This window comes from Paramisgurnus dabryanus, chromosome 14 (assembly GCF_030506205.2).
Source record: "Paramisgurnus dabryanus chromosome 14, PD_genome_1.1, whole genome shotgun sequence".
NCBI classification, from domain to species: Eukaryota; Metazoa; Chordata; class Actinopteri; order Cypriniformes; family Cobitidae; genus Paramisgurnus; species Paramisgurnus dabryanus.
The window spans coordinates 22,405,320-22,418,003 of record NC_133350.1 but is presented as its reverse complement, the minus strand read 5'-3'; the positions used below and the strand labels follow the sequence as shown (position 1 = coordinate 22,418,003).

Genomic DNA, 12,684 nt, shown 5'->3' with positions numbered 1-12,684 from the left:
TTACTTTGGCTTGTATCTGCCGCAGTCACATTAACATCAGCTGTTTGTTTCCATAAGAGTCCGTCTACGTTCATTTACACTGCTGCGCAACGTCTAAGTTCTCAAACTAAAACAGGGTCTGCAGCGTTTGCGAACGAATCTGTTTATGAGGGTCGAAAACGATGGTGTAGTGTAAATGAAAGGCTTAAAGGTAGCAAAAGTAATGTGTTTTAAAAGATAAACACATAAATGTAAACATAGCCTTAGTTTTCAGCACTTCGACCTCGGGCCAGTAATATTGACGTACGTTTGAGCGAGGGGGGAGTAGTCAAGAGTGAGGATGTTAATGCACACCGAGGTCAAAGTGCTGCAAAGTGTTCTCATTTTTTATTCGCTTAGAAATCGCCACGTTTTATTTTGTGCCACCATACTTACTCATGTAACTACTCATGTAACAGTCTTTCAATAGGGAAAACAAGTGTTTGGTGGCTTCTACATTCATCCCTGTTTGGATCCTAAGGAATGAATGGGGCTAGGCTAAATGCTAACACAATCAAGACGCACCGTACAAAGATTAAGTGCACGCATTGAAAAAAAGATAGGCATATATTAATTAGTTTAAGTTGAGGTAAGAACATAGTAAAATATTGAAAAATAGTGGTGTTTTCCTTTAAACTCATACCTTACATATGAATGCACACACAACAGCACCACCTGGAGGCAAATTGGCTGTAAACTCTGTCTTATAGTGGAAGGCAAGCCTGTCTGCTTTGTTTCGGAGGTGTGCATGACATCACTTTACAGGCATGCATGGAATGGCGTACCATGAAGCCTTGACATACTCACCATGCCGCCCTCCATCTTGTTTGTCCTATCTTTCCAAATAACAAAATGCCTTATTCCCCAAAGCTTTAATTAAAGGCCGTTTGAACCTGAATACTGTGTTTGTACGCTTTTCATATTGCGCTTAAAGCTTCGACACCTGTGCTCGCTGGAAGAAACAAATGTTGTGCACGTCATGCCATTTAAAAAGATATAAAGCATGGGAATATTTCAAGGTTTGCGCACGACTTGTTTGGACTGTTGCAACCGCAAGGTCTGGTTTTGTTTGCCACCTGTTGCTTAGGACACATGTGCGGTGGTGAGAACGTGTGCAAGATCACTAATACATGTCTTGTCCTTTCAGATATTTTCAGTGACCTTTGCACTGCTGCGCTCACTGATACGGAGGAAGACGGTGCTGGTCTGGATCCCATTCAGGACAGGAGATTTGCATGCTGAACATGTTTGCATATGCATCCCCTTGTGCCATGCTTAAATACAAAGTGCAGCTTTGGTGGACGAGTAGGTAAACTCTGCTGCTACGTGACCGCTCTGATGACGCTGACCAATCAGAATGGATTCCAGTCATTTTTGGCCCTATGCACAAAATCTTTTTCCAGCTGCTGATGTGACAGTGACATTCAACAGTCATGAGGAAGATTTTCAGCCTGTGCTGTCACTCTGCTGTGCCTTAGCAGCAAATGCAGGGGCGTTTTAAAACTGCAAAGGACCTTTGTGAAAACAGGCTATTATGCAATATGATAACTTGCCGAATGAAAACACTGAGAGAAAGAGACTCTAAAAGGCGTTGTGTCCTGCTGAAACTCCAATATTGAAAATTATACATGATTGTTTTGTTGTTTTAAGCCTGTTTGCGTATGATACTATTATTGGTCAGAAACACAGCACTTTTAAAGAATAAACATTCTGTATTGTAATGTACAATATTTATATTCTTTTTTTTATACCTTGACTTGGACGTTGTACAAGCCATCTGTAAAAGCTTCATTCCACTTTAATCTACTTGATATGTTCATCTCTGTTGTGATCTGGTTCTGCTTTTATATACAAATGTATTTCTGCATCATTGTAGCATAAATATTCCAGCTGTACTATAAAAGCATCTAATACTTTTATATTACAATATTGCTTCTTAATGTTGTTATTTTCTGCTTGTACAAAAAATAATGACTTTTAGTCATATAACAGAAACAAAGAAATCAGATGTACTGTAAACTTCCTGCTATGAAAGACTGGCCAACAGTTTGACATTGAATGTAAAGAATGCTTCATTTTGTCTCAACAGTAAATATCAGTATTGACAATTTAAATATGATTCATCAGGATGAACGTATTCATTTCCAATATCAACCTGATCTTTTTACATTTGCGTATTTGTTTGTATGTACAGTAAATATCCAAGCACAATCATTTGATGTAAATGCTGATGTGATTATTTGTCATATCCTGACATTCGTTCGTGCATATTTTACTTCTCCTCTATGAACAATACAGCATATGTGAATGTAGTTTAATTTACAGATACATACAGTAATTAAATACAATAATTGCAAGATTTATGTTTGAGAATTAACTTTTCTGTAGAATATGAAACCTCAACTAACAATCACTTATTCAGTGAAATATGAACATATATAAAAGAAATAGCTATTTATGTATATGTATACAACTTATTTATATATTAAAAAGAATGTTACCGAACACTAATGTTTTTAATCTAATTTGGTTTGTTAAGATGAAGCAAAGTTTCAAAGGTCACCAAATATGGCAATTTTTCAAGGTTTAATATTAGTCTCAGGTGACCCCAGAATGTGCCTGTGAAGTTTTAGGTCCAAAAACCCTAGGATTTATTATACCATGTTGAAATGGCCCATTTTTGGGTGTGCAGGAAATAGTGCTGTATCCCTTTAAATGCAAATGAGCTCCTGCTTCCCTCCCCATTAACTGTTATCTATATCAAATACAGTGTGTAGATTTTAGCGGAATCTAGTGGTGAGGTTTCGAATTGCACCCCTCTATTTCGAAGCACATAGAGAAGCTACGGTAGCTGTCACAGGACAAACATGTCATTTGGTGAGACAAGGTAGTGACAAACCCGCTCTGTAGATCAGTTTGTCCGTTTAGGGCTACTGTAGAAACATGATGGGGCAAAATGGCGCCTTCCATGTAAGGGGACCCGCGGTGTATGTAAATAATTATTGTTCATAATGAATGTGCAGCAGGACAATTCCCTGTTGACCTGTCTGTTTTTTGGACACAAGGACCGGTGTTGTCATGCCACCAACCTGGTTGCTGTCTATGGGCTGCCAGCACTCCCAATATTATTCAGCCCCACTCACACCAATTTGCAGGTGGGAGATGTCCCAAGTCGATTGTGACCCAGATCCCGACCACTTATTGGAAGAATTCTTGCATTAAGGTCCAATACCATCTAAAACGAAGAAAGCGCCACTTTCTTCTGCTTTTTGAAGCGCTTGCATGTGAACACGAGTTCTGTTTAAGACGCGCCTTCAGGGGCGTGACTTGATAGGAACGTCCTCTTAAAGGAAAATGATCTATAAATCTAAGTCATAGATGTAACAATGAATTGTCATTATAGTGGTTCCCAAACTTTTTCAGCGTGCGGCCCCCCTTGTGACGGTACATTCCTTCGCGGCCCCCCAAAGAAAATTTGTGACAAAAATTTTTCTAAAACTCAACATTTTAATAAAAAAACATTAAATTATACAAAAAAGTAGTGCTTTTGGTTAGTAGCCTTATTTTTTTAGGTTTAATTACACAGAATTCATGATAAATAAATGTATTTCATAAAATGTCATAAAACTGGGGCCCCCCTGGCACCCCAGTTTGAAAACCACTGTTATAGTCTATTGCAGGAGTAACAAAAATCTATTTGATGCAAAACTTATCAGTTTATTGGAAAAAAGTAAGTTTCAGATGAATATAATGTAAATAAAATGTTGAAAGTCTTATATATAAGTATTATATATTTGTTCTTTTTTTTGACACAAAGTACTAAACCCCAAAAAAATTAAGGATTTTTATTTTTTCATCTGTTTCCCCCAAGACCCACCATTTTTAAATATAGAAATATAGGGGAAAACAAACATTTGTTACCTTTCAGTAGTTTTTGAATAATATTAAAATACCTTATAGTAGGGCAGCACGATTATGGCAAAAAAGTCATAATTGTTTAGGCTACTGTATTTGCACTTAATTAAAAATTATTTATTTGAAAAATACAATGCATTGCAAGGCTGCAGAAAACAGTGCACTATTGCAGACTTATATAGGCATAAAACTCCAGGGCTGAATTGAATCACACTCCGGCCCTGGTGTGCAGTAAAGAATTATGTGAAGAAGATTTTAAAATAGAAATTATGACCCAACTTTTCCAAAGCACGATAAGCCTATTTTTAGCCAAAACCCCGATTTATCGTCTCGACCAATAAGAATTCGTTTAGCGTTCTACGCAATCCAACGGCGGCGCTCTGAACAGAGGTTTATGTTCATTCATTCCTCAAAATATTAAAAAAACATTTGAAAAGAATAAATTGAATATTCACAAAATGTGTGGATCTAGGTAAAAAAATGACTTTTTCTGAAAACTATTGAAATGGATTCATAGCGTTTTGAAAAAGTGCTCTTCATATAAATGTGAATTTCTCATATTAGGTGTACTTTATAAAATCTCATTGATGTCACTGTATTGCAGGTTCACCAGTTGGTTTGATGCACCTTTACACACATTTTTATCTTAAGAATACGTATGGAAAGGGGGAAAATAATCAGAAAGTTATGCCATTTTAAAACTTTTTAATTGTCAGTATGATGAAAAGATTGGTGTGGTCTTGGAGTAAGTGTTTATCCCCACCACATGAACATTTAACCCATGCCAGGAGAACAGGCTATAGAGACACAAAGGCTAGAAAACTTTACTGTGCTTTGTTATACAGAAGATGTCTTTCAAACGCCCGAAATCCTGAGGGAGTGCAGAAGGAGAAAGCAGAAGAGAGCAGGGCACAAAGATCCAAAAAGATGTGACTAGCATTGAGAAACAGAATTTTAAAGAAAGTGCACTTGAACAGCCTTTACTGTGTCCTTCAGTCAGGCTTCAACTATTCAAAGACTCTGAAGATACCTGGAAATCTATTTATCATGAGTCTTTGCCCTCTGAAACCAGACAGGGCAGAAGAGGCAAACTTCTGTCGGCAGCTCTCATTGGATAAGAAGCTGCTTTGTAGATAATGCGAGGTCAGATTGTCTCATTTTGCTCTTTCAGTGCAGTTAATGGGAATCACAACATCAAACCAAAGCAGGATTTTAAGTTCAAATATAGTGTTGGCCTAAATTCAGGACATGGGTGTTCGAATTTTAATACAACAAATCAGCTGTTCAGATTTCAGTCAGTCAGTTGTTCTGAATTATGACATGAATGACTGAATATTAATAAAATTCATATTTTAAATAGGCACCCAATATAATTATATTCAATAAAATAAAAACGTTTTATGATACTGTAGTTATTGTTTTTAACATTATAATACAGATGTTGGGATCTCAAAGTCCTAATATTTTAAATAAACTATGGTTACCATGGCAACGTTTTTAGCTTATTTATTGACGCACATAAATTAAAACTATAACTAAAACCAATAAGCTAAAACTACAGTATAATATTTTTTCTCTCAGTGTTTAAATATGAATTAAATTGCAGTATATCATATTTTGCTTGTTTACTGTTTAGTCATAATTTCGTCTGATTCGTTACATTCATACTGCTGCCGGCACCGCGCGCATTGCCGTTTGAATTCAAGAGCCAATCACGTACGCCGTTACGGAACTTCCGCCGTGCTCTTCACTTTCAGCCAATCAGCACACGGCTCTCATGTTTGCTTGCTTTTTTGAATTCAGAGAGTGAGTTGTGCCGAACCACCCATCGGATCAACTTTACAATGGATTTAATATATAAACTAAACTCATTTTCGTAACGTATACTTATATTTTTAATCACAGTTTAAACTTTACGTGGCACTGCGAGGACAGCGCTGAATACGTTAACGAGAGGTTTAAAATAATTCGCGTGGCTAATATAAAGTCGGATTGCTCAGCTGGTCCTGCAGCCAGCTGTACTTTCGTTGTTTCTTCTTTCATCAAAGCTTCTCACAAAACATTTCTGCACTCTTTCAGCTTTCTACGGTAAGTTTTCATCATACATCTGCTCTGAGCTGAATACACAGCTCCGTTGGAGAGATTTTCTTTTGTTTAGAAGTTAAGTTAGCTAATGTAGCCAGCCCTGTGCTAGCTCATGTCATTGGAAATACACTGAACCTGAGCTGTCACAAGATTGCTCACTAAAAAACAGCAAGATCTTTACATAACGTTATGTTTTATTTCATATAACAGTAAAATACACTTTCTCTTAACTTAGTCTTAACTCGATACCATATAAAATGTTTTGTGACGTTTCCAACATTACTTTTTAAGACAGGTTAACAAACTGTAACAATATATTTTTATTTCAAATTCCATTTTAACCAATAATCTCAATATTTTGATGTATTTGGGGGTCAGGTCGATTATTTTTATGGTTTACGCAGTTGTTCTTCTCATAAACAATGACATAACTTTAGGTCGGTCAATCTTAACTTTCTTGACGTCATTATCCACAACAATATTTAATGTTTTTCCACTCACCATTTCGTCCTCAAAAAAATATTTTATAGCTTGACATATACAAATATATGTTATAAAAATTAGCAGAAAGACATTGGATTATATTAGTTTTAGCTAGTTTTAAGTCATTTTGAAGCCCCCTTGGAAGTTTGTAATGCCCCTTAGTGTCCCCCGGCCTCTTGTTTGAGAAACATTCATGTACATTTATAGGCTCAGTGTGTATTGATTTGCTGCTTGCTGTTTGTCCTTCTCATATCCCTCCTAGAAACTCAGCTGTGTCTCTTTATTTTTTTTCCAGACCTTGTTCACTCTTTCCCTGTGGCCTTCTCCAGCTTTTGATATTCTGGACAGGATTGGGTCACCACCCCTTGTCACAGTGCCATGGCTGACAGCAGCATAGTTACTTTGGGGATGGGTCGCAGCCTGCTGGTGGACTCCTCCGTATATGACTCCCGGATGGCTGAGACCACCAAGGAGCAATTTTTCATTGGTCTACACACAGAGGAGTCAGAGGGTAAGTGATGTGCCCTACATCTCAATCAACCTTAAATCGAGTGACATTTCTTTAGGGCTGACCATCAAAAACAAATTCGCTTATTTTATCAAAATGTACTTTGTCAATTTCCATAGAGATTCATCTTTGCCTGTGGTCTTTCAAATTCTCTTTCAGATGTATTGCCCAAAGTTGAGACCAGGGTGGTGCTGGTAGGGGAGGCCGGCAATATCACAGAGCTTGAAAAAGCATTACAGGTACTAAAGAGTGAAGCCGTTCATGTGGATGTGTTTGTTTTTTTTACTGCAGCCACACGCTTTTTGTTATTAATGATGAGATGAGCTAATAAGGTCATGGTTTGCAAATTCATGGAAAGGTAGAAACTTCAAGTTTGGTGGTTTAGTTTAGTGCCTGCTTGGTTTCTATTACAGAAAAGTTTGCGATACTTTCAAAATGTTAATTATAGTGTTTCGATTAACCAATGTTAGCCGACTACAACTTAATTTTCTTCTTGTGAGAAGTCATTCCAAAATTCATGGCAACGGATGTTGGTAGGTGTACGTATATTGCAGCTGGCCATTGTTTTTAAATAAATGAGATGCAGGCATGTAAACCAAGCATCAATGACAAGGAAGGTCCCTTAAGCGGGTCGCACACCGGATGCGCAGCTCAGCGCCATTCTAAAAAAACAGAACACATTGTTTTCTATGAGTGTACGCACACACGCGCTGCCTGCCACAGATCACCACTCACATTCCGTATTTTCCGGACTATAAGTCACACTTTTTTCATAGTTTGGCTGGTCCTGCGACTTATAGTCAGGTGCGACTTATATGTCAAAATGTATTCATACTGACCTTAAAACTTTAAACGATGATACAGTGGCCGTTTATCAATCTGAAGGCTGCAGCCTCCGGAGGTCGCGTTTCTAAGCTGCATATGTCATCAAGTCTTATTTCAGAATATTAACAATTATAAAGTTAACTATTATTCTTAGTTAACCGTAAATTGTTGTCATATGTTTATGACTCGCGAATGTTTTGCTCAGTTAAGATAAACCAGGCTCAATGACGCATGCAGCCTGCATATGCGACCTCTGGAGGCTGCAGCCTTCTGATTGAAAAACGGCCAGAGATAACTTATTTCCTTGTTTTTTTCGTAACCAATATTATTGCATCGTCACTTTCTTTGTCGCCACCAGGATTTTCTGCAATGGTGCTTGTTTTTCCTCTGATTTTTGTGAAAATTCCTGCTCCAAATCCACCATGTAGACCGACTGTGTTAAGGTTTGCGGCTTTGTTATACGTGTTTTTTATTCGGAGTCGTTTGGTGTGCGATTACAGACAGCCCTCTCACATGTCATCATATTGCTTAGTTGATCTGTCACGTGTGCAGCTCGGACATTCACGTTACCCCGCTGCGCGCATCAAAAGGTTTTTATGGAGGCAGATGAACGTGAGTGGTCGCGCAACTGACGTCTTCACCTTTTGAATCGTGCTCAGGCGCGATTGCGCTCACACCACAGCCTTCCGCGCCTGAGCCCAAGTGAACCGCGCTCCGGCCCACCTCTGCAACCCGGCCGCGGTGCGATTATCCAATCCGCGCCCGGGCACGGAACAGAGCGATCACACTAGTCAAACAAACCAGGCTTTGGGGGTCAAACGCGCCCGAGCGCGGTTTGGTTTGGATAGTGTGAGTGCGCCCTTATAGTCCGGAAAATACGGTAGTTTAAATAACATCCTATTTGTCCCAAATCGTTAGGGATTACCATTGGTCTCTAACATATATTTAGCATTTTGAAGTAGACACTATCTGACTAAGCTTGTGCTATTTAATGTGCACTTCCGGTGTACAAAACTTTCGAATTTTCCTAGACGCAACGTGACGTGGTGTGGAGCTGCGCATCCGGTGTGCGACCCCCTTTATACTTAAGAGCAGCCATGGTGTTTTTGTGAGGTTAAAGTACACAATTTAGATTTTTGGCAGGTAAATGACCTGTAAATGCGAGAGATTCCTTTTTCTAATTGCCTAAAACCCTCATGTGAGTGTAAAAAGTTTTTGCTATATATGGGAATTTTCGCAATTTGAAGGGTAATGGACATGCAGCTACTGTTTTGTTAGGCAACGTGTAAAAGTTTAACATTAAATCTGACAAATAGCATCAGGGCTCCAGGCTGCCACCAAATAATGTGCCAATGAATTTTACATTCAGTCGCACATGTGCGACTAGTAAATTTGACTTTTTTGTGATGTGACAGTGAATTTGAAATAGCACATTGTAATTTCTGCATCTAGCATTAAAGTATTTATTAGTAATACAGTGGAAATGAGTAGAAATGCAAATATTTGGTTAGCATGTTGATTTACGGCGTGTGCCCCTAAATGTTCTGGTTGCGCCCCTAAAATTTTCAGTTGCGGGCCACTGTGCTCCTAGTGAAAAAAGATAGTCTGGAGCTCTGAGCATGCATTTATAACACAACTACTAGAGATTTCTAAACCTGTAAAACTTAGAAAATTTATAAAAAGTTTTGTGATTGTTTCAGTGGCAACAACAAAAAACAAGTGGCTTTCTTGGCCCAAACTTCCAGTAGACTTTGGCAAAGACTCAATAACAACAGGGTCCATCTAGAGTAAATTATTCATGATAACAAGCAAAATAAATAACAAGTAAATTACCTTCATTCAAATCATAGCCAAACTCTATCAACTACCACACTTAGCTAATGTTATGGTGTAAAAATAATGTAAACAATGTGAGCCACAGTTCCTTAAATTCTTGCCTGGCTGCCATTGTGCCAAACCTACTTTGCACAGCAGTGATCCATGCTTGCCCTCAGATCCTTTTTATTTGTTCCAGAGGTCCGTTTACCACTTGCCAGACCTATAAACAAACACAGACTGGAAGTTAACTTTGGGCAAAGCACTTAACCGTGAGAATGTGTGTGCGTTTGATGAAACGGTCTATAGCAAATGCCTTTTTTTGTTATTTTCAAGTTCTATAATACTTCTTTGGCTAAAAATTCCTTTAAAAGCAGTCTGTTTAAAAATGATTTAAACATCTTCATTTTGTATTTACTCATGACTGGCAAAAAACAAAACCAAAGTTGAGTGGTTAGAAAGTGTATGAACCTTCTAAATGTAATTTTAAAGTATCTAATTCAAGTTCAGCCATTTGCTGCAAGCTAGTTTTATATTCCAGCCATCACTGTTTGTTGTTAAAGTCTGATTCTTCTAATCTGATTTAAAGTGTTTGTTAGCAGGAAGCAATCTCCTGTTGACTAACGTTTCCTTAAGCAGAGAACGGCTCAAGCATTTTTAAATCCATCTTAGATAAACATCAAGTCCTTCCTTTTGCTTTATTTAGACACTTTTTAAGGAATTGGCTCACTCCAGTGTTTCCTATTTACCTATGCTACAGCCTAACTGATTTATGTAACATGTCTAAGAAATAGTGTTTCAAAAACACAAGCGGAGGAATGTAGGTGTGGTGAAATAGCTAGTTTTTGTGTCTGTCTCTCTCCGGCTAACATTAGGTGTAAGATCTGTCGGAAATGAACAGACTTTTGGAAACCAGAACAAATGTGTGATGTGACAAAGCTTGCGCTGCAGCTTTGAGGATCGTGACCTCTCTGATTCGGAGCTGAATCACATAACCTCCGTAAACAGGCTGATCGTCGGCCTAAGCATTCTGCCACTTCTGTGTGGCATGTAGGGGTCAGGGGCCGACAAACCAGACGTTATGAATGTTTCTTCGTTTGCGCTGACGGTTGGGTTTGGAGGGAATGTGGATGGTTGCAAGGAAATTCAAGCTAAGAGTAGATAAGGCTGTACGGTATTAAAGAAAACGTATTTGCTGAATAATGCAATATGATGATGAAATAATGCAAATTGTATTAAAATATATTTTGAAACTGAAAGTTATATCACCAATGAACGTACATGTTTCACATTTCATCTGGGAAACGAAAGCATTTTACAACTTATAAAAAATAAACATGCCATGTTTTACTTGCAGTCTGACAATGTCATTTTAACAACTTCTCAGATTAGTTTGCCATAAAACCGTCACAGCTTGTTGATGGTCTTGCGTATGTCAAATACCCACAATATCCAAACAAACATTCGCATGCCAGTTTCTCTGCTCTCTGTATCAACCTAAAACTTTGACTGTGCATAACTTTTTAAAGTATTATAAGGCACCTATTTTGCAAAATCCACTTTTACAAGGTGTTTGGACATAAATTGGTGTTGAGGGCGTAGGGTTGGGCAATTAAAAATGTATTCTTATTAAACCAAAGCAGTCTCATTAGAACTGCTGTTTTGATTCTGTTGTTAATGTGATGTCACACTGATGCATTACCATAGTTTCTGCCCTCAGCATATTTACCATATCTCAATGGTGGTGAGATATTGTCTCTGACTGTATTCACAGGAAACAGATCTATTTTAATTGTATGTGCTCAGTGCTCACTGTCTCTTGTGTAAGGGACTGTAAGGGATTAAGGAGCTGCATTTAAAGGTACAGAAACTAAATTGGCACATTTTTTGCTCCCTCCCAAATAGGGGAATTTTGGACATGCTATAATAGACCCTTTTACAGCTCACGTGATCAAATAGCCTGCGCGCGCATTTGGGCAACGGAAGAAGTGTTATTCCCCATTGGTTCTAACGTGGTAGCAACTCAGAACGTTTATTAAAACGGTTTCCCAGCATCAAATTGTCTGGTTGTTGCGTTTGGTTGCTCAAATATAATATACTAATATACGTATATATGTATCTGGCAACTTTATTTTTGGCCATCTGCTAACGTCTTCTATCCACTCCACTGTAGTACACGGATCTGGTAGCTGTGTTGAAAATGTTGACAAAGTCAACTTTTTTAAAATAACTTACTGTTTGTGTTGCTTCACTGCTGATTCTTACGATACTTCCGTTGCCTAAATGCGCGCGCATACGCTGCCACGTCATCATTGTGTACAAACAGTAAAAGGGTCTATAAATGATCTGTGGGGGTATTTTGAACCGAAACGTCACAGACACATTCTGGGCACACCTGAGACTTAAATTACATCTTGTAAAAATTTTAAAATCATTCAGTCATTGCAAACTTTGCAATATTTTGGTAATTTCCATATATTGTGCACATGCAGCCCTTTTGATAGATAAGGTTTAGATGTGCATTAATACTGGATGAAAGTTTCCATTATGGTGTTACAGAGGCTGTCGGGTCCTTACCCTTGACACGATGTGAGAGGACTTCAGATGTGGCTTTTCTGTCTGTAATCTATTCTAACTGCCCGTATGCGCAGACAGCCTGATCAGAGGATATGTGAATCGCCGATTCTTATTAACATAACAGAACTAACTCTTGGACTTTGCTTGACATTTGTTGGAAGTTTTCATCTCGGTCCTGACAGGTTGTAAGGCCCTCCTGCCTAGGAAATCGATCATCTTTGGGTTGCCAGGTTGACGTCAGTTTTTCATTTTTACAGGCCATCACTATAATGGAAGTCCCGGTGGTAAAGATTAAGGAAGGCCATCCGGGCACAGAGGCGTGTGAGAAATTGATAAAATCTATAGTCAATATGGTACGTCTCGGGTAACTGGAATCTTTGCATGCTTGAGAGCACTGGGGGATTTGCGGCATGATGTTTTAAAGGGGGATTCGGTGGGGCACTGTGATGTTTAATGTC

General features: G+C 38.4%; 2 protein-coding genes across 22 annotated transcripts in view; both read left to right on the top strand.

The window, feature by feature from the left end:
* The window catches only part of mcf2l2 (MCF.2 cell line derived transforming sequence-like 2), a 116,896-nt gene extending 114,378 nt beyond the window's left edge, over positions 1 to 2,518 (top strand). For all 16 annotated transcript variants that reach the window (XM_065241578.2, XM_065241580.2, XM_065241574.2 and 13 more), the window contains one exon: positions 1,166 to 2,518. In XM_065241578.2, coding sequence (XP_065097650.1) covers positions 1,166 to 1,260 — 95 coding nt within the window. In that variant the 3' untranslated portion in view covers positions 1,261 to 2,518. The remainder of the gene's footprint in view (positions 1 to 1,165) is intronic.
* Positions 2,519 to 5,726: 3,208 nt separating this feature from the next.
* ect2 (epithelial cell transforming 2) overlaps positions 5,727 to 12,684 on the top strand; it is a 32,971-nt gene continuing 26,013 nt past the window's right edge. For 3 of the 6 annotated variants that reach the window (XM_065241568.1, XM_065241564.1, XM_065241570.1), the window contains exons 1-4: positions 5,727 to 6,021; positions 6,797 to 7,012; positions 7,169 to 7,248; positions 12,484 to 12,579. In XM_065241568.1, the coding sequence (XP_065097640.1) occupies positions 6,880 to 7,012; positions 7,169 to 7,248; positions 12,484 to 12,579 (309 nt within the window). In that variant the 5' untranslated portion in view covers positions 5,727 to 6,021; positions 6,797 to 6,879. The remainder of the gene's footprint in view (positions 6,022 to 6,796; positions 7,013 to 7,168; positions 7,249 to 12,483; positions 12,580 to 12,684) is intronic. The other 3 variants (XM_065241569.1, XM_065241567.1, XM_065241565.1) reach the window with 2 other exon arrangements.